The following is a 22,808-nucleotide window of genomic DNA, read 5'->3' as shown; positions in this document are numbered from 1 at the left end:
TGGAGCTGCTTCTGAAAACTGTGTATCTGGATTCCATCACTGAGCCGTGGGATGGCTCATAAGCGTGTTTAGATTCAGTCTCACAGCTGAGTCGCACGCTCTGAGGTGAGCGGCTGTCCCCGGGGGATCACTGGATGGCACTTGAGCACTAAGCACTAAGATTAATGCATGCACGTTGGATTTTTTATGAACTGTTTTTATGGACTTTATGTGCATTTCTTTCATAAATTGGACTTTAATAACCACGTATCACATCTTGGATTTAATATTCACACTCATTGTGTGGCACTTGGCACTTTGTTGTGTTTTTTGCACTTATCACTGTGATATTATTTATATATTTTTTACACGGTAAATTTCAGATTATATAAATAATTTTTCATTCATTATATATACATTAGTATTTATATTTATACATTAGTAGTTTAATCATCGCTACTCTTATTTTAATGGTATACATCTAGTATATTATTTACACATTGCACCTTATAATCACTTTTAAATTTTTTTTTTTTTTTTTTAATACATATATCCTTTGTGCCTTGCTGTGGCTGGATAAGCCGCTTATGCGATATTTTCAGTATACCTCATATGCATTAATGATCTCCAGATTGACATTTTCACCTTAGCCCAGCGTATCTTTTGTATACATAGTAATAGATACTAGCGCCGGGCGGAAGCTACTTGGCGCTTCAGAAAGCGCCGCAAGGCGGGCTAAATGCCCGCAAATGAAGCGCCACGTATGCAATCTCGTGATTGCATAGACGTGGCGCTTCCCCCATAAGTGCACTGTGTCCGGCGTGGCACTGTATCCGGCGTCTGAACACAGTGCACTTAAGGACCTTTTTTTGTTTTTTTTTTAAAGGTTTGGTTTTTTTTTTTTGCTTTTTTTTTACATTTTTTTTTGTGACTGCCTGGAAGGGGGGCGGCGCCCAGGCGCCCCCCTATGGACGGGCCGCCACTGCTCCCATCATATAGTTGCGCGAGTTTTCTGATACCACAAACCTCCCACTCATTTATTTTACCCAAGGGGATCAAATCTGGAAATTGCTTGTTGTCCCAAATTGGGGTATATTCTGTTAACCCCCTGTATCCCTTTACTACCCTGACCGCCTGCCATACTTTTGTTATTAGTTTTAATGTGGGGCATACAGCAAGTAGGGAGTCCGCTTCCAGAGCTTCCACCAAACTGCTATGCAAGACTCCCTGCAGCATCATTCGTGCATTTTTATTACTCTCCCCTGGTATGTTACATCCCCTGAGATGCTGCAACTGGGCAGCCAAAAAATAAGTGCGCGGGTCCTCCTCCCTCTTTTATTGGTAGCTGCAGTATCTCTAAGCTAATACGAGCCTGCCCCTTCTTCCAGATTAGTTCCCGGAACATTGTTTCAATTTTTTTTAACCATCTCATTCCGATCCAAACTGGAGAATTATGTAGCTGATACAAGAGTTGGGGCATCCAGATCATTTTAATGAGGTTAATTCTTCCAGCTGCTGACAGACGAAGATGACTCCAGATATCACACTTCCGCTTAAATTTAAGCAGAAGGGGAGCAAGATTATCCTCAATATACTGACCTGGGTCCCTTGTTAACCATACTCCTAAATACTTCATCTTGTCTACCACCCTTAATTGCCCGACCAAGGGTGGGAAAAGATCTATTGTGTCTACAGGCATCAGGGCCAATTTCTCCCAGTTAATTACCAGACCTGAAAGCTTCCCAAACTCCTCCACTATGTTCATAACCCCCGCCAGGGATGCGTCTATCTCCAAGGAAGAACAAAATGTCATCTGCATATAATGCAATCCTTTCTTCTCCCATCTCTTTTAAACCCCTGTATCCCCCTTGCAGATCTAATCGCAATTGCTAATGGTTCTATTGCTAAAGCAAACAATAGAGGTGACAGGGGACATCCCTGCCGTGTTCCCATCTCCAGCTGGATTGGATCAGAGTATGTATTATTAATCCTTATCTTAGCGCTTGGTGTCTTATAAAGTGCTTTCACCCAGCCTATAAAAGTGGGTCCGAACCCAAACACCTCCAGAACCCGCCACAAATAGTCCCACTCCAAGCTATCGAAAGCTTTGGCAGCATCCAAAGAGACGACCGCTCGTGAACCCACATTTGTTGTTGGGATCTGAAGGTTCAGGTATACTCGCCTTACATTAATGTTAGTAGATCTATTGGGAATAAACCCAGATTGATCTGGGTGTATAAGCTTTTGTATATATTTATTCAGCCTAGCGGCCAGCACTTTTGCCAGTATTTTTGCGTCTGAACACAGTAGGGGTATTGGCCTATAGGACGAGGTATCCATTTGATCTTTCCCTTCTTTTGGGATAACCACTATTGTAGCTTCTGCCATTGAGGAGGGCATCCTCCCCCCCGCGGCCACCTCCCCTAGCATCCTCAATAGCTCTGGAAGCATCACATCAACATACCGCTTATAAATTTCAGTGGGAAAACCATTTGGGGGACTTCTGGTTAGCCATCTCAGCCACTACGCTTTGCAATTCCTCCAGAGTTATGGGGCTTCTAGCTCGTTTTTTTCCCTTTGTGAAAGAGCTGGTACCTCAATCCCCCCCAAAGAAGCGATCCATATCTCTTGCCACTTTTCCCCTCCTGGATTTGTATAGATTCGCGTAGTACTGTCTAAATGCGTCATGTATTTCAGGCGTCCGAGAGGTAATTTCTCCCCCTGATAGATATATGGGGTAAATCCGTGCAGTGGTTGAGTGTAGTTAGGATATGGGGCTGCTGCCTCTACAGATACAATACCACCTAAGTGGAGTGTATTAGAATTTGGTAAAAATCAGGAGTAGTTATGGCGCTGCCCTTGTGGGGTTAGAAAAAAAATTTTTCTATTAGTGGACAATTCCACTATATATTACCTGGTGTACATAACTCCTATAGATCTAGAGTATTATTCTTAAAAATTATATTTATGAGCGAAACAAAAAATATGACAAGGAAATACAACAGAAAAAACAAAAAAAGTTCAAGCGAAACATATTGGACTATAAAAATCAACAGGTTTACAAATGGCAATCGGATGAAAATTATATGGAAGAAAATTTTAACATCTCATTAATGGAAGAATCGAGGGATAATTCAATAGAAATGGAAAATACAGCATGGCAGGAAGTAAGACCTACCCAAGCTAGAAACATTATGGAAGGAACGGCAACCCCAAGAACCAGAAGGGAAGGAGAGAGCCCTGGACGTAATAACTTTAGACAACAAGAAAGATACAACAATAGAACGCAACAACACAACACTGTCCCATTTACACCCAGGACCCCTAGATATCATAATAGATACTCTCCACTAAGGTATGAGCACGAATACCAAAACACTCCATATGGAGAAACACAGCAAAGACAGGGTTTTTTTCCAACCGAATACAGAGGGAGACCTCCAACACCCAGGAGGGGACCACCAATGTACAGAGGACTACCAACCCCCAGAGGAAACAACGGACCCCGAAGGGAAAGAAGACCCTACAGTGGACAAAGGGAATGGAGGCCTTTCAGATTTCCCAACAGAAACCAAAATTATGGATGGAACCCAAGGGTAACCAGAAACATGGACACAAGGAACAGAGAACGGGAAGAGGAAATACAACGAGAGGAGAGAATAGATCAGACTTACAGACCACCGAAATGGGTAAGAAGAAACGAAACAGAGGAAAGCAAGGGGGGAGTAAGAAAAAGAAGAAGGGAATATTAGGAAGCGGCATTTTTACCTGAGTGATGTAGATTTTAATGATGAAGAAATGAAAGTACTGGATTCAGGCCTGAAATACGCCCCGGACAAAGAATTGGAAAAATTCGAAGTGTACATTGACCTACAAAAATTTGTAAGGAAATTAAACATTAAAAAATTTTTTGCACTGAATAGGAAGGAGAAGAACCAAGCAAATCAGCAGATTCCCTATTACAAACATTCAAATCTAAGGAATAACTCCATCTTCAACCCTAAAACACAACAAAATGAAAGTCTAGTAGTTTTTAAAAAAATGGTGGAGAGAGATCTAAGGAAAATTAATCCAAATAAAACCAGGAACACCAACATTTGGAACACCATCAAAGAAATTGAGAAAAAAAAAGAATATATTGATACGACCGGCCGATAAGGGGGGAGGCCTGGTAATACTAAACAAAAAAGATTACGAAACAGAAATGGAAAGATTACTAAAAACACCAGACACATATAAGAAATTAAAAGGGAACCCAAAAGGAGAATACGAGAAAAAACTGAAGGCATTTATCCAAAGGGGGGAAAAAAGAGGAGTATTAACAAAAAAAGAAGCTAGATACCTAACCCCAGAAACAGCAAAAACCCCAGTGATTTACTATGTGCCCAAAATACATAAAAGTCAATCCAATCCACCAGGAAGACCAATAATTAGTGGTATTGAATCGTTATTCTCAAGATTGGGAGCATATTTAGATGGATTTTTACAACCACTCGTACCAGAGGGCAAATCATACCTGAAGGACAGTAGGCAATTAATCAAGGAACTAAAAGATTTTAGGATAGAAGAAGAAGACATTCTAGTGACCATAGATGTCAATTCCCTGTATACAAACATCAGACAGGATGATGGCCTCAGCAGTGTCGAATGGGCGCTACACAAACAAACTGATCTGAAAGGAGAACAAATCAAATATATCACGGAAGGCCTACAAATGGCCATGAGCCATAATTACTTTTGGCACAAAGGGGATTATTATACCCAAATAAAGGGAGTGGCCATGGGGGCAAAGTACGCCCCCAGCGTAGCGAATATATTTCTCAACCGATGGGAGGAAGAACAGGTTTTCAGCACAACGAGAAGAAACTTGAAACTATACCGTCGATATATAGACGATATAGTCATTGTGTGGAGAGGCACGGAGGAAGAATTACAAGTCTTGTTTGACAAAATAAATTGCAACACATATGGAATTTCTTTCTCGGGCAGTTGGAACAAACAGAGTATAAACTATCTAGATCTACAGATTTATAAAAATAATGGGTATCTAAGCACTAGGACATTCTTTAAGAGCACCGATAGGAATGGGTACATTCCAACCAGCAGCTGCCATCATCCACAATGGATTGGAAACATTCCAAAGGGGCAATTAATATACACAGAAACTGTAGTAAGGAAAATGATTATGAAGAACAAGCAGACATCATAATCAACAGATTTGTTGAAAAAGGATACAACAAGAAAGAGTTAATGAATCTAAAGGAGAAGGTGAAAAAAATGGATAGAAATACACTAATAGAAGGGAAACCAGTTGGTAACATCAAGAAAAAGAACAAAAATATGGACATGGCTTTTTTAACGGGTTACAACAGACAATACAAAATTACGGAGTCCATAATTAAGAAACACTGGCCCATTCTACAATCGGATAAAACTCTGAACTCCATACTACCAAGAAAGCCCAGTTTCATCTACAGAAAAGCCCCACCACTCAGAAACAAATTAGTGCATAACGCCTTGGATCCACCAAAGCAGATCAAAATAATAAAAAACCTGAAAGTTTTTTTTAAATGCGGAAAGTGCCTACCGTGTAAGAGCAGCAAAAAAACTAACAGGAAAATAACAACATTCAGATCAGCAAATAATGGAAAAGAATATAATATTAAAGAGCTCATAACCTGTAACAGCACTCATGTGACCTACGTATTGGAGTGTCCATGCCACATACAATATGTGGGTAGGACAACAAGACAGTTACACGTCAGAATCAGAGATCACATAACAAACATTAAAAATGGATATCATAAGCATAGCGTCTCAAGACATTTTAAATACTACCATAACAAAGATCCATCCTGCATGGTATTTTATGCGATTGATAAAATCAAAGGACACTGGAGGGGAGAGAACAAAAAAATCAAAATCTCACAAAATGAGACCAAATGGATCTTCCTATTGGACACCCTCCAACCAGCGGGAATGAATATAGATGTGGATTTAAATTGTTTCCTTACAAATTTTTAAAGTTACGAATAAGCAACCTAAACCCAAGTATTTTATTTTAATTTTTACTTTTATATATAACATTTTCCAAGTTTTTTAGTATATTTTTAAAACTAAACTATTCCCCAGTGCAAACATGAGAAAACGCACCCTGATTTCCCAATCCTCTTTCTACAAAACAACCTCAGGGAAACCTATTTCCATTCCAAACTAATCCTAAACTAAGCCTAAATTTAGATAAAGATCACCCAGCAATACATATACAAAATTGGATATGATGATCCCCCCACCATAAATATACATACAAAAAAAAAAAAAAAAAATTTTCTAAAAAATGTTTCTATTACAATACCTAATGACGACCCCAATCATGGATTTTGGCTATAGGACACACACTAATGGTCCCCCTTTAAAACCAAAGTATTAGAATAGCATAATATACAAATACCAGGTTCAATATACACAAATAAACACCGACAGAATTGAAGTATACCTTTGCATTTTAATTTAATTTATTTTATTTTATTTAAAAAAATTTTGTGTCATTATTTGTAACATTAAATTGTCTGTTTATCTCTTGGCTATGATGTGCTGAATTGGCACATTACAAGTTAAATGTGTGGCCAGTATGTGCATATATAAAAATCTTATAAAAAAAATCAATCAGCAGCGCTTCGGGGGTGTCACCGACCCGGATGCTGGCTTAAATCTCAGCAGTAAGTGAGAGAGGAGTGAGTGTGGCCGAGCGCTGAAGGGTGACGTCCTTTGCTGACAGCTCGGACCACATCTTCTCCCACTGACATGAATGCGCAGGCGCACTACTTAGGCTTCGGTCTGCAATATCTTCAAACAAATGGCCGCCAAAACAGCTTAAAGATTAAACCCATTAGGCTCCGGTCTTCAAAATCTACACCAAAATGGCCGCCGAGCAATTAGCACGTAATTGCACCCATTACATGGCACACTATTTAAACTGAAGAGGTGTAGCAAGATGAACGCCCCAGTAGAAGTCTGATGACGAAACGCGCATAGGGCGGGCTTACGGACGTCTTGCAGAACCTCTAGCAAAGCGATTTTGATATCTTTTTCATGCTCGTTTTTATCATTGAAAATGTGAGTACCACAGTGTTATTAAGCTTTAATAAAAGTTCCTATACGGTTTTACGTTATGGGCATCCCTCCTTTCTTCTATATGTAATGCATCAAAACAACACGGAAAGTAAAGTTTGGAGACATCTATGATTGCTACACAGTGGCAGATACTGTGACTGCCTGCACCCCTGCAGGGTAAAGAAAATCTGGTGAGTGCAAGCAGTATCAGAGCATGCAGATAAGGCACTAATTAAAAAGCCAGCACCTGGATAAGAAGTTTTCCCACAGAAATCTGTTTCTCAGAGATTTAACATCCTAAAATACTCCAAAAATAACTTTTTTTTTTTCATTAGTGGAACTTTTCCTATCCAAGATTACTGGTTAAAAACACATCAGTCACCTTTTATATTGGATATTTAGTATGATTTTGTATGATCTAGCACCAGTCACTTTATGGAATTCATAGCACTGGACATTTTGTATGATTCTGTATGATTTAGCAGCAGTCACTTTATGACATTTATAGCACTGGTTTAGCACAAATGCACTTTGTGGAAATAATTGAAGTATTTTATGTTGATATTTCACTTTTATTTAAATGTGATTATTAGTAACCGAGTACCAGTCACAGATTCCAGATCTAAAACACTCGCGTTATTTTGGTACATATAGGTTTTTTTTTTTTGGTTTTTTTTTGTTTTGTTTTGTTCTTTTGCCTTTTGCTTCGCTCATATATATAATTTTTAAGAATAATACTCTAGATCTATAGGAGTTATGTACACCAGGTAATATATAGAGGAATTGTCCACTAATAGAAAAGAAGGGAAAAGGAGGGAAAAAAAAGAAGAAGAAAAAAAAAATTCTAACTCCACAAGGGCAGCGCCATAACTACTCCTGCTTTTTACCAAATTAAAAACACATCAGTCACCTTTTATATTGGACATTTAGTATGATTTTGTATGATCTAGCACCAGTCACTTTATGGAATTCATAGCACTGGACATTTTGTATGATTCTGTATGATTTAGCAGCAGTCACTTTATGACATTTATAGCACTGGTTTAGCACAAATGCACTTTGTGGAAATAATTTTATGTTGATATTTCACTTTTATTACAATGTGATTATTAGTAACCGAGTACCAGTCACAGATTCCAGATCTAAAACACTCACGTTATTTTGGTACATATAGGTTTTTTTTTTTGTTTTTTTTGTGGCCCTCCAGCTGTTGTGGAACTACAAGTCCCATCATGCCTCTGTCTTTGGGAGTCATGCTTGTAATTGTCAGCTTTCCAATGCATCATGGGACTTGTAGTTCCTCAACAGCTGGAGGGCCACAGGTTGAGTGCACATATCGCCCATGATGCACCATGCTCCCGGTGTAGTGGGCTGTACATTGCAATACACAGCCCCAGAGCGAGCATTCATATATATATTTATAATGTTTGCAGTGGCAAACACTCATTGGTCAGCACAATCACATGACCGCACTGACCAATGAGAAGCTTTTCCTTCATCTGGGATGCCTACTAAAAGAAGTAGTCTCAGATACACTTCTCATTGGTCAGCATGATCACGTGGCTGCGCTGACCAATGAGTGCTTGCCATTGTGATCAGTATAATGTATACTCAATTTGGGGCTGTGTACATGCTACATTGGCAACACGGGGCATCATGGATGCTATGGTCAGTGGGGTCAGGATATTTGGAGTCGGTTCGCCTTCATTTTTCATTACAAGGTGAACTTACCCTTTATTATGATTTTTTTTTTTTTTCCTTACATTCATGATTTCTTCTCAAGTGTGATTACCACTACTTTTTATTTTAAATGTATTCTTTGGAATGTAGAGATGTAATAAATTAGATCTGATGCATCTTCTCAAGGTACCTTCTTGAAGATTCTTCCCAGATTTTCTGTATGGCTTCTTTGCCCATATCAAGCAGTGTATTAAAATGTGTCCAGCCAGTTTTAGAGGTTATCATAAGGTACTCTTCATTGGCTGGGCAGAGCAGGACACTGTACCTAGCCATGACTAGAGACTGAGCAAATCTACAGCACACTAAGGTGAAGATGACCTCCTTTTCTTCTTTGGTCAATGGGATGACGCTTTCAAATCCTGCGAGTACATACCCCCCTACAGGGAGAGGGTCTTTACTTTCAATCATCATGTACATTATTGTGATTGCCACTTCAAAAACATAATAACCATAGCTCATGTCACCAAAATCCAGAATTCCTGAAACTTGGTACTGTTCCTTAGCGTTTTCATCTGTTGTGTTGGTCTTTTGCAAAAGTATATTGTGGTCATTTAAGTCTCCATGATTTATGCCTAATGAAGAAAAGGAATTGAGACCCATTATTTGTGTTTTTGTAAAATATAAAAAAAATTGTATTTCAAATTGTGTAGTGTAGGGCATGCTTGTCAAACTGGTACTTTTAAAGTGTATCCAAACCCTAAAACAAAAATGTAATATATTGAACCTTACCAGTCCTAATGCCGGCCATACACGGTTCGAATTTCGAAAATCGTATCAAAGAATTTTTTGTTTGAATTTCAAACCATTAGTGGGCTGCAACAACTGCCGATTTTCGTGCGGCAATCAAATTTGAGGAATCGGACATGTTGGAAATTTTTTGAAAAAAAAAACTATTTTCTAATCAATGATGGGGGAATCGTTCGAGAAATGTGATAAGAAAAGAAAATTTACGGAGAGAAAAGAAGATTCCCGCCCATTAAAATTCTTTTCTGTAGCAACATGAGGTGAAATTGAAGGCTTGGTCGGCCGAATTTCGAAAATCAATGGTGGCATTATCGGATCACAAGAAAACAAACTTTCTGATTTTGAAAAGAAAATTAGTTCGAAATTCGAACATATATGGCCTGCTTTAGATGTGGTTGCTGCATTTGATTTTGTTTTTAGTTTTTTTATTTTACCTTTACTTTCACCTGGTGATCCTGCCAGTTTGTTCACCTGTCTTGTGGCTACACTCACTGCACTATATCCATGGAGAAGCAGCATTGCTACCTTAGGCTTCACACTCTATTTGAACTACAAGCATCTCCCCCTCTCCTTGTTTCCATCACATAGGGAAGAGTGATTATGTGTTTCCCAGAAGATAGTTGATAGCATTGTTTGAGATTTCAGTGCAGTCTACAGGAAGCTATATGGACACTCAGTGTCCAGTTGGATTAGCTCAGAAAATGTATGAACAAAGAAAATGAATGCAGTCACCACGTCTTAGGACTGGAAAGCTGCAATATATTACATTGTAGCTTTTGAGTTTAGATGTCCTTCAAACCACTTCGACAACACTCTTATCCCTTCCTTGACACCTTAGCAGCCTTAGGAATTTCAGTTGTATGAGGCTCAAAACTGTTCTGTGGGAAATGTTTTCAACTGTATAAATATATACAGTACAAATGTTTTTTTTTTGTAAATGCTGGCCATAAAGGTCCCCCTGCTACTTCTTGGCTTACCATTACTGCTTCCTGAATAAGCTCCCTGCTCATTGGATAGAGGCAATTATGCTAATTTAAATGGAGCTGCATGCACTCCATCTACATAAAAATAAGCCTTACATTTTGGTTTTATTTAGAAAGCAGCCATAGATGGATTGAAATTTGGTCGAAACCGGACATCCATCTATAGTGGTTTTTGAACCAGCTTGTTGGAAAATGTTCCTTCGAACAGCACTGCAGCACTGATCATTATTATCTTTTGGCAAAGTAGTCTCTGCTGTCAAGATACAATAACACAGCAAGCAGGCTTCCTCCATCCACCTCGTTTGTGTGGATGGGGAAATCTGTTTAGTTTTTGATTGAAAAAAACGGATCCATATATGGCCAGTCTTAGAGGAAAATCCTGTCCCCTGCAAGCATGCTACAGAGAAGAAACCTTGCTCTCCGTTGGTCAGTGGTCTCTCTGCAGAGGTCAAACACAGCCACTGCAAAGCTCTCAAATCACCCAGGAGTTTTGCTGATTGTAAAGCCATAGGTCTGACTCATTATTGTGTTGAACCTCTCCAAATGTAATGTGACTGCTTCCTAAAGAACTGTAAGATTTTGCTCTGCTTTTTTTTATGCAGCTGTGATACTTTTAGCTGATTTGCACTGAAAGTTCAGTTGGGGTTTTACTGTCCACAAGACAGGCCGGAGGTGGACAAGTGACAAAGTGAGTGGGGCCACTCTGCAAGCACCCTGCAACCATGTGCAATGCATGTAGTTGTGGCAGGCTGGTGTTCGGTTCAAGGGGTTAAAGTAGGTGTTGAGGAGATGATAAAATGCTTCACTACCTGTCAAAAATGCTTTTTATTTTATTTGCATGTTTTTGGGAATTCTTTTGCAAAGTGAATTTTCAGCTCATTCAAGTGTAACTAAACTGTCTCAATCAACATTAAAAGGGGTTGGTTCACCTTTACAGAAAACTGCCTATGCAAGTAAGGGGCATCCATACCTCCCAACATTTTGAGATGGGAATGAGGGACACTTTCTAGCAAATGTATGTAGGCATAGGACACACCCCCTGCCACACCCTCTTAAAGGAGAATTAACCAAAACAGAAGGTTAATTAAATCCGCAAGAGCTTTTTTACTATTCCTTTATATAGGCTTTTAAATTTTACAAATGCACCAATTTAGAAATTGAATGAAAGGTTTAGCACTGGGAAACTCTTTTTGAAAGATAAAAAGTGCATTTTATATACAACTATATGGATCAGACCAAAATGAGGGACAAATGAGGGGGAACGAGGGACAGAGGGACACTTCTCCAAATCAGGGACGTTTCTCCAAATCCGGGACAGTTGGGAGCTATGGGGCATCCATAGATAAAAACAAACTGTGCAGCTCTGGCTACAGTTGAATAATGTCTTTCTATAGGTGTAGCACATTTACATACCTTCCAAAGCCTGACTGGAATATCCTAGGATATTGCGTGAGGCCTAGTCATTACTGCTTACCTCCATCATCACAGGAGTGAGCTTTTTCTCTGATTCAAATCCCTAACATGCACTTTCTCTCCCGTGACGCAGTAGCTCTGGGCTCAGTGTCTGAGAGCTCACTCCTGTGATTGCTGAGGTGAGCAATAATGACTATGCCTCATGCAACATTCTAGGAGTATTCCAGTGAGGCTTCGAAAGGTATGTAAATGTCCTACACCTATAGCCAGGTCATTATTCAACTCTAGTCAGAGATGCAGTTTTTTTTTTTTATCTTCAGATGTTCCTTATCTGCACAGGCAGTTTTTTTTAATGGCTAGTCTTCACTTAGCAACATTCCACCAACGCCTGGGAGTACTCCAGTCAGGCTTCAGGAGGTATGTAAATAGCCTACACCTATAGCAAGGACATTATTCAACTTTTATCAGCGCTGGACAATTTGTTTTTATCTACAGGTGCCCCTTATCTGCTAGGCAATTTGGTAAGGGAGAACTAACCCTTTAACTATTTTAAATTTTTATAATACTTGATTTGATTGTAGCCGTATTAGTGCAATTGTGACAGAGAAAATTGAGTACTGTCCGTGATACTTTTTTTATTTGCACTAACATACAATTTTTCAGGACAAGCTTTCGGGGTATGTCCCCTTCTTCAAGGTCCAAGCAGTACTGATTCACAAATTTTTAAGCAGAATGTTAAAGAAGAACAACCCATTATAACAGAGGATGAAACTCTGAAAGGAATATTCCAACAACCCCCATTATTGGCTTTCAGACAACCACCCAACCTCAGACACAAACTAATCAGCAGGAAACTTCACTCTGATTATGAAGTCACAAATAATGGTAGCAAACCCTGCAATAAAAAACGCTGCAAACTATGCAACCAGATAAATCTATCCAAAAGTGTTACACACACAAATGGGACCTTCAATATCATGGGATCTTACAGCTGTACCTCACGTAATGTTGTGTACCTCATCCAATGCAAAAGGTGCAGCAAAGGATCTTATGTTGGTGAAAGAGGACAGAAGTTGCAAGCGAGGATGAATTTGAACAGACATACCATCAAAGAACATAAAGAAGACAGTTTATGCACACCTGTGGGACATCATTTCTCACAATCGGACCACACTATAGAAGACCTCAATGTCTTAGTTCTTAAAGGGAATTTCAGAACTATCCAGGAAAGGAAAACGTTTGAACTAAGAATGATACTTCTTTTTGACACGAAGAATAATGGCCTGAATTTAGATATTGGTTTCCTTACACATTATGCTAAAGTTTTACAACCGCTCTGTGACTAGTATCCCCCCCTGCATTCCCCCCTAGCTCTCCCTCTGTCTTATCTCACTAACTCTGCTGCTATCTTTATTACCATTGATTTGTATGTGTTTGGTTTTCTCTTTTTTTTCTTTTTTTCTTTTTTTTTCTTCTTCTTTAACATTCTGCTTAAAAATTTGTGAATCAGTACTGCTTGGACCTTGAAGAAGGGGACATACCCCGAAAGCTTGTCCTGAAAAATTGTATGTTAGTGCAAATAAAAAAAGTATCACGGACAGTACCCAAATTTTTATAATGCTAGCATTAGTAAATAGATAGGAAGGCATATTATATTCACTTGTTTTAGCTTTCTCGGCTAAGCATATCCTCATGTCTGCATGCCTGCGTTAAGGGCAGATGTATTCCAGGAAGTAAACACTACATAAATCATCTGCCCTTACTCAAGATGGCTGTGGCTAGAAATGCTAGGGAGTGTTTTTTCAAAGTGATTTCTCAGCAAGATAAAGAATGGAGACATGGATGGATGGGCACATTTGCTTCCAAAAAATAAAAACAAATTAAATAGTGTTTTCAGTATATGGTGCTTAGATACAGCATTCCATTTTAACTAAGGTAAGGGATGGTTCCATGGCAAAGTGAACAGCCTATTTGCCATTAGTAAATCAACCCCTGATGTCTATTAGATCTTGCAGTTTGAAGAACATCATAGTCACTAGCAAATATTAGAGCGTCCTCACATACTCTCATTAGAGTATATACTCTAATAATAGTTGCCTGGAAAGATCAATTCACTTACATTTGCGAAACATTTTCAGATTTGGCTGCACGGATGTCTCATATTGGTTGATCACTCCATCAATTCTTTTGCGTAAACTTTCTTCTGTAACTGCATACAGATACTTCCTCAGCAATGGGGTGTTTGACAAGTTCCACAGGTACTCTCCACGGTTAAAATATTCTTTATATGGATGCTGAAATTTCTGAAATTAGTACAAATTTGCTTTAAGTACTACAGGAAAAGCATGTGTTAACTTTTTATTTTATTACTATTTGGAATACTAAAAATGACATGCAGATGTTCAAAATGGTATGGGTAACCCAGCCAACAGGTTGGAACTCAAATTCGAACTGCATTCATGTTAGAAGTTTTGTGACATAATGCACATACTCCTCCTAACTATATGGCTGCATAACATAAACACAGTGAGCCACTGCCAGAGCCTAAAATTCTGTACTTTGGTTGCTTAAAATGACTCTTTCAGTTGCCTAGAATCTCTGGTGTGCTGTGTCCAGGACCGTTTTTAAGGCAGGGCAAAAGGGGCAGCTTCCCTTGGCCCCACCATTGTTGTGGGGCCCAAAGCAGCTGCTTCATACTTGCCAACTATCCTAATTTAAGTTCCTTTATCCCTTGAAGTTTTAGTCCCATGCCGTGTCCCAATATCTCAGTGTAAAATTCTGTTGATGCTGCCCAGCTCTGCCCTATTGCCATGTACAGATGACTCACCTGCAGACCATGTGTTTACTTGTAAATAATCTGCATTGATATGTAAATAGTGGCGGTATTAATATGTAAATAGTCGCGGACCGCGGAATTCATATGTAAATCATGTCCCCCTGAGGTCATATCTACCATCATTTCTGCTGAATGCTGCCCACTGGGGAGGTAAAGGAGCATGCTTGAAAGTCCTGCCTACAACTATAGTCTTTAAGCCTAACATCAGCCTGTTCTGCAAAGGTAAGCAAATTGAAGGTGGAACCCTTCTTCAAAAGAACATGCCACAGCACTGTGAATTTTGGAACATGTGAATACACACATCTCAGCCAATGCATGAGGGTGTTATTAACAGTTAATGGCACGTCTGTGTATCTGCTAAAGGGCAGCATTTTTCTGTGGTGTCAGGAAAGCGATTTTGCATGTATTTCCGACACACAAATGTGAACGCAGGCTAAATTTCTCAGTTACCTTGGTGGTCAGTGTAAATCTTCTTATTACATTGGGGCTTGGTGTACAATCCTTTCATTCACACTAGTGGCCAGTGTGAAGGTCCCCCTTACATTGGTGGTCAGTGTAAATCCCTCTTTACATTGGTGGTTACTGTGAATGCTCCTATTACATTAGTGGTCAGTGTAAATCCCCATTACATTGGTGGCCAGTGTAGAAATTCCTCTTTATATTGGTGATCGTTAAAAAAAAAACAAACTTGCATTTGTGGTCAGTTTCGAATCCTTCCTTAGATTGGTGGTCCATGTAGAAGCCCCTTTTAAATTGGTGGTGAGTGTAAATCTCCCTTACATTGGTGGCCAGTGTAGAAATTCCCCTTTATTGGCTGTTGATGTAAATTCCCCCATTACATTGGTTGTCAGTGTAAATTCTTCAGTGTACATTTCCCATTAAATTGGTGGGAAGTACACAATTGGCCTTACACTGGTGGTCAGTGTAAATCCCCCCTAACATTGGTGGTCGGTGTAGAAGTGTCACCTTACATTGGTGGTCAGTACAAATCTCCTCGACAATGGTCGTCAGTGTAAATTCCCCCTTACATGGAGGTCATTGTATATTCCCCCTTACACTGGGGGTTGGTGTAAATGTTCTTATTACATTGATGTCAGTGTAGAAATCCCTCTTTTCTATTGGTGGGTGGTGTAAAATCCCCTGTGGTCAGTGCAAATTCCCCCTCACATTGATGTTCAGTGGAAATTCCCCATTACATTGGTAGGATCCCCCACTATATACTTGCCAAAGATTTCCAGCTTTGCTCTACATGATGATTAGAATTGGTCAGTGTACTGCCTCCTAACTAATCCCACCCCCACCACTGTCACTGATCCCATCAACCCCCCAGCATTGCCACTAATCACACCCCCCCCTCTGCCAGCATTGCCACTGATCCCAGGAGTACTAGGATACCTAGGAGTTTTCTGTCTATTGATGGGTCCCCTCACCTCCCCAGTCCATGGTGTGCAGGAAATGAGGAGATGATGTGCTGTAACCTTTAGCATCCAATCAGTGAGCAGTAATGCTGTGCACTAACCTCTTGCAACCAATCATTGAGTGGTAAGGATGTGCAGTAACCTCTAGGAACCAATCAGTGAGCAGTAATATTGTGCAGTAACCTCTAGCAACCAATTAGTGAGTGGCATAGATGTCCAGTAACCTCTAGCAATCAATCAGTGAGCAGTATTGATGTAGAGTAATCTTTAGCAACCAATCAACAAGCAGAAGTCATGTGCTGTAAACTCTAGAAAAAAAACAGTGAGTCATAATGTGTGCTGTAACCTCTAGCAGCCAGTCAGTGAGCGGTAATGATTCACTGTAACCTCTCACAACCAATCGCAATCGCTGCCTGATCTGATTCAGTAAACTTATTTTGAGTCTAGCTGCTATTTATTGTATGTCTCAAAGCATGTGGAGAGCGAAATTGCATGGAAGAGGGGGCCCAAGAAAATGTTTGCCCAGGGTCCAGTCAATATTAAAGATGGCCCTGGCTGTGTTTCTGTATTCGCCCCATGCAGAAGCCTCCTTTTGGGCCCGGTTCACACTGGTGTGACATACGCTTGGACTTTGTGAGCACATGTCACATGACGTGTATAAATCAATTGTACCCTATGAGAGCCGCCTTAACTGGTCCGACTTTGAAAAAGGTTCCTGCACTACTTTGGTCCAACTTGGGCACGATTTCAACCCAGAGATTTGAATATAAGTCACATCCAAGTCTGATCATCATCTTAACTGATCCGACTAGTTAATTTTTTTCCTCATTAATGTACACACAGCACCCCATATTGACAGAAAAACACAGAATTGTTGACATTTTTGCAGATTTATTAAAAAAGAAAAACTGAAATATCACATGGTCCTAAGTATGCAGATCCTTTGCTGTGACACTCATGTATTTAACTCACGTGCTGTCCATTTCTTCTGATCATCCTTGAGATGGTTCTTCACCTTCATTTGAGTCCAGCTGTGTTTGATTATACTGATTGGACTTGATTAGGAAAGCCACACACCTGTCTATATAAGACCTTACAGCTCACAGTGCATGTCAGAGCAAATGAGAATCATGAGGTCAAAGGAACTGCCTGAAGAGCTCAGAGACAGAATTGTGGCAAGGCACAGATCTGGCCAAGTTTACAAAAAAATTTCTGCTGCACTTAAGGTTCCTAAGAGCACAGTGGCCTCCATAATCCTTAAATGGAAGATGTTTGGGATGACCAGAACCCTTCCTAGAGCTGGCCATCCGGCCAAACTGAGCTATCAGGGGAGAAGAGTCTTGGTGAGAGAGGTAAAGAAGAACCCAAAGATTACTGTGGCTGAGCTCCAGAGATGCAGTCGGGAGATGTGAGACAGTTGTAGAAAGTCAACCATCACTGCAGCTTTCCACCAGTCGGGGCTTTATGGCAGAGTGGCCCGATGGAAGCCTCTCTTCAGTGCAAGACACATGAAAGCCCGCATGGAGTTTGCTAAAAAACACCTGAAGGACTCCAAGATGGTGAGAAATAAGATTCTCTGGTCTGATGAGACCAAGATAGAACTTTTTGGCCTTAATTCTAAGCGGTATGTGTGGAGAAAACCAGGCACTGCTCATCACCTGTCCAATAATGTCCCAACAGTGAAGCGTGGTGGTGGCAGCATCATGCTGTGGGGGTGTTTCTCAGCTGCAGGGACAGGACGACTGGTTGCAATCGAGGGAAAGATGAATGCAGCCAAGTACAGGGATATCCTGGACGAAAACCTTCTCCAGAGTGCTCAGGACCTCAGACTGGGCTGAAGGTTTACCTTCCAACAAGACAATGACCCTAAGCACACAGCTAAAATAACGAAGGAGTGGCTTCACAACAACTCAGTGACTGTTCTTGAATGGCCAAGCCAGAGCCCTGACGTAAACCCAATTGAGCATCTCTGGAGAGACCTAAAAATGGCTGTCCACCAACGTTTACCATCCAACCTGACGGAACTGGAGAGGATCTGCAAGGAGGAATGGCAGAGGATCCCCAAATCCAGGTGTGAAAAACTTGCTGCATCTTTCCCAAAAAGACTCATGGCTGTATTAGATCAAAAGGGTGCTTCTACTAAATACTGAGCAAAGGGTCTGAATACTTAGGACCATGTAATATTTCAGTTTTTCTTTTTTAATAAATCTGCAAAAATGTCAACAATTCTGTTTTTCTGTCAATATGGGGTGCTGTGTGTACATTAATGAGGAAAAAAATGAACTTAGATGATTTTAGCAAATGGCTGCAATATAACAAAGAGTGAAAAATTTTAGGGGGGTCTGAATACTTTCCGTCCCCACTGTATGTCTCTTATATTGTTTTACTCAATATTTTCCAATATCATCCAGCCCTTCCAGTGGCCCATGTTGTGCAGGACTTGTCTTTAACCCATGATATGCCAAGTACCAAGTGTTTTATGCATTTTTTTTTTGTGTCATTCAGTATGCTGAACATGATTTCACAAGGTATAATAAAATGTTCTTTGCCAAGACTGCTCTTTGGTATACATCTCTCATTCAAAGTCCCCAAAAAACTCCCCCCTTTTTGTTGGAACCCAAAAAAGCAATACTGTGGGGGTTATTTACTAATGGAAAATCCACTTTGCACTGCAAGTGCACTTGAAAGTAAAGTCGCTGTAGATCCGAAGGGGACATGCAAGGAGAATAAAAAACAGCATTTTAGCTTGCACATGATTGGATGATAAAATCAGCAGAGCTTCCACTCATTTCAGATCTACCCCTTAGATTTAGAGCGACTGCACTTCCAAGTGCACTTGCAGTGAAAAGTGGATTTGCCTTTCATAAATAACCCCATGTGTTGTGTATCCCACATGCTTACTCTATATAGTGATTGGCCTCATTCAAAGTCCCGCCGAACAAACTCTCTCTCTTTTTTTTACCCCCCCCCCATGTTGAGGGCATGTGGCCTGGTATGGTCCAGAAAGGGGGAGTGCTCACTTACCCCCCCCCCCTTTTTATGACCTGCCGGCCTGCTTGCTCGGATAAGGGTCTGGTATGGATTTTTGGGGGACCACATGCTGTTTTTTTTAATGTGGGGTTTCCCCTCAAAATCCATACCAGACCGAAGGACAGTTAGTCTCATAATTGCTTCCCCACAGAGTAAGTAACTGACCCAGAAGAATAGGTTGATTTACTAAAGGGAGATAGACTGTGCACTTTGCATAGTGCATTTTCTCCAGAGCTTAGTAAATGAGCAAAAGCGCCACTAACTTCCATTATCCAATCATGTGCAAGCAAAAATGCTGTTTTTATTCCCTTGCATATGATTGGGTATTTGTTGCAAAGTGAAGCTTTACCGCATTTACTAAGTTCAGAGTGCAACTGCACTTTGCAAAGTGCACAGTCTATTTACCTTTAGTTAATTAACTCCTTTGTGTCTCAGCAATTCTAGCACAAGCATAGAACAGATGTGCTCTGATTAGAATCCAGTCATTGCCAAACGGCCAAACAGCTTCTGTGATAAATGCAACTCTATTATTTTATAAAGTAAGTGATCACAATACAGCTTCTACAACTGCTTTTTGATTTAGGGTAGTGTACAATACAGATTTGGCTATAGTGTCTAAGGCAAGTATTCTCCAGAAATCTCTGGAAATTTAGGGTTCCTCTAGAGATTGCAAATGGCTCTTTAAAGTGCAACTTCACCTTTAAAAGGGAAGTACTGCTGGTCCCCCTCCCCTTCCTTTTTCCCTTTTTGCCATTTTTTTGGGGGGGTGGGGGGGGTGAGTACCTATTTCTACGAAGTACCTGATCTCATGTCCGCTGGAATCGCTGAGGTGATCCCTGTGGTTCTCCCCTCTCCCTCCCTGCCCACAACCTTCTGGGACATATCACAGGTCCCAGGAGACTGCAGGACCATTCACAGAGCATAGTGCGGCTTGCTCATGTGCAGTGGGAAGCCGTCTGTGAAGCCACAGGGAGTCACAGCCGACTTTCCACAGTAAACATGGCAGCGCTGGGGGCCTAAAGCCTGGCAAAGAACCGGCCCGGGTGAGGACAGCACTAGATCCCTGGACTGGTAAGTATCTCTACTAAAAGTCAGCAGCTACAGTATTTGGAGCTGCTGACTTTTATTTTTTTTTAAAACTTACTTAAGATCTTCTTTAAGCTGTGGCTTATTTTCCCTCCGTTTGATGGTGTCTGCATAGTTCCAGGGCCAATGCAGCTTGGCAGAGCCAGCTCTATTGCACTACTGATCTTTTAAGCTGTCTGTAAGGGGGCATTCTTCCCAATGGCCACCAATATAAGGTGACCCCCCCAATGTATTGGTTCTTGTAAGGGTTCCCTAAGACCCAAAAGTTATTTTAAGGGTTCCTCTGGGGTAAGAAGGTTCCTCTGATCTAAGTACAAAATGGCATAGACCCAGCCACTTGAGTAGATCAGTGAGCGAGGAGTGTGTGAATAACAAAGTAACACATAGTTAGATAGTAGGTGAGGTTGAAAAAAGACACGAGTCCATCAAGTCCAACCCATGTGTGTGATTATATGTCAGTATTACATTGTATATCCCTATATGCTGCAGTCGTTCAGGTGCTTATCTAATAGTTTCTTGAAACTATCGATGCTCCCCGCTGAGACCACTGCCTGTGGAAGGGAATTCCTTGCCGCTCTTACAGTAAAGAACCCTCTACGTAGTTTAAGGTTAAAACTCTTTTCTTCTAATTTTAATGAGTGGCCACGAGTTTTGTTAAACTCCCTTCTGAGAAAAAGTTTTAACCCTAGTGTGGGGTCACCAGTATGGTATTTGTATATTGAAATCATATCCCCTCTCAAGCGTCTCTTCTCCAGAAAGAATAAGTTCAGTGCTCGCAACCTTTCCTCATAACTAATATCCTCCAGACCCTTTAATAGCTTTTTTGCCCTTCTTTGTACTCGCTCCATTTCCAGTACATACTTCCTAAGGACCGGTGCCCAGAACTGGACAGCATACTCTAGGTGCAGCCAGACCAAAGTCTTGTAGAGCCGGAGAATTATCGTTTTATCTCTGGAGTTGATCCCCTTTATAATGCATGCCAATATTCTGTTTGCTTTGTTAGCAGAAGCCTGGCATTGCATGCCATTGCTGAGCCTATCATCTACTAGGACCCCAGGTCCTTTTCCATCCTAGATTCCCCCAGAGGTTCTCCCCCCAGTGTATAGATTGCATTCATATTTTCGCTACCCAAATGCATTATTTTACATTTTTCTACATTGAACCTCATTTGCCGTGTAGTTGCCCACCCCATTAATTTGCTCAGATCTTTTTGCAAGGTTTCCACATCCTGCGGAGAAGTTATTGCCCTGCTTAGCTTAGTATCGTCCGCCAATACAGGGATTGAACTGTTTATCCCATCCTCCAGGTCGTTTATGAACAAATTAAATAGGATTGGTCCCAGCACAGAACCCTGGGGGACCCCACTACCCACCCCTGACCATTCCGAGTACTCCCCATTTATCACCACCCTCTGAACTCGCCCTTGTAGCCAGTTTTCAATCCATGTACTCACCCTATGGTCCATGCCAACAGACCTTATTTTGTTCAGTAAACGTTTATGGGGAACTGTCAAATGCTTTTGCAAAATCCAGATACACCACGTCCATGGACCTTCCTTTATCTAGATGGCAACTCACTTCCTCATAGAAGGTTAATAGATTGGTTTGGCAAGAACGATTCTTCATGAATCCATGCTGATTACTGCTAATGATACCGTTCTCATTACTAAAATCTTGCATATAGTCCATTATCAACCCCTCCAAGAGTTTACATACTATTGATGTTAGACTAACTGGTCTGTAATTCCCAGGGATGTATTTTGGGCCCTTTTTAAATATTGGTGCTACATTGGCTTTTCTCCAATCAGCTGGTACCATTCCAGTCAGTAGACTGTCAGTAAAAATTAGGAACAATGGTCTGGCAATTACTTGACTGAGTTCCCTAAGTACCCTCGGGTGCAAGCCATCTGGTCCCGGTGATTTATTAATGTTAAGTTTCCCAAGCATAATTTTAATTCTGTCCTCTGTTAACCATGGAGGTGCTTCCTGTGATGTGTCATGAGGATAAACACTGCAGTTTTGGTTACTGAAGCCCCCCGATTCCCTTGTGCAGACTGAGGAGAAGAATAAATTCAATACCTTCGCCATCTCCCCATACTTTGTAACCAGATGTCCTTCCTCATTCTTTATGGGGCCAATATGGTCTGTCATCCCTTTTTTACTGTTTACATACTTAAAGAATGTCTTGGGATTTTTTTGCTCTCCTCCGCTATGTGTCTTTCATGTTCTATCTTAGCCATCCTTATTGCACCCTTACATTTCTTGTTGCATTCTTTATAAAGTCTGAATGATGATGATGATCCCTCAACCTTGTATTTTTTGAAGGCCTTCTCCTTTGCTTTTATATGCATTTTTACATTGGAATTAAGCCATCCAGGACTTTTGTTCGCTCTTATAAATTTATTACCCAATGGGATGCATTGGCTAATGCCCTTATTTAATATGCTCTTAAAGCAAACCCATCTCT

At 40.6% G+C, this 22,808-nt stretch overlaps 2 protein-coding genes across 3 annotated transcripts in view; one reads left to right on the top strand and one right to left on the bottom strand.

Moving 5' to 3' along the window:
* The window catches only part of LOC141131547 (long-chain fatty acid transport protein 2-like), a 352,210-nt gene that overhangs the window by 203,701 nt on the left and 125,701 nt on the right, over nt 1-22,808 (top strand). The gene's annotated exons all lie outside the window — the stretch shown is intronic.
* HYKK (hydroxylysine kinase) overlaps nt 8,420-22,808 on the bottom strand; it is a 32,419-nt gene continuing 18,030 nt past the window's right edge. Inside the window, exons 4-5 of the mRNA XM_073618932.1 lie at nt 14,092-14,275; nt 8,420-9,404 (exon numbers count right to left, since the gene is read on the bottom strand). Coding sequence (XP_073475033.1) covers nt 8,935-9,404; nt 14,092-14,275 — 654 coding nt within the window. The 3' untranslated portion in view covers nt 8,420-8,934. The remainder of the gene's footprint in view (nt 9,405-14,091; nt 14,276-22,808) is intronic.

Source organism: Aquarana catesbeiana, linkage group LG03, assembly GCF_042186555.1.
Source record: "Aquarana catesbeiana isolate 2022-GZ linkage group LG03, ASM4218655v1, whole genome shotgun sequence".
Taxonomy (NCBI): Eukaryota; Metazoa; Chordata; class Amphibia; order Anura; family Ranidae; genus Aquarana; species Aquarana catesbeiana.
Note: the sequence above shows the minus strand (reverse complement) of the source record. Positions and strands in the feature narration are given on the sequence as shown.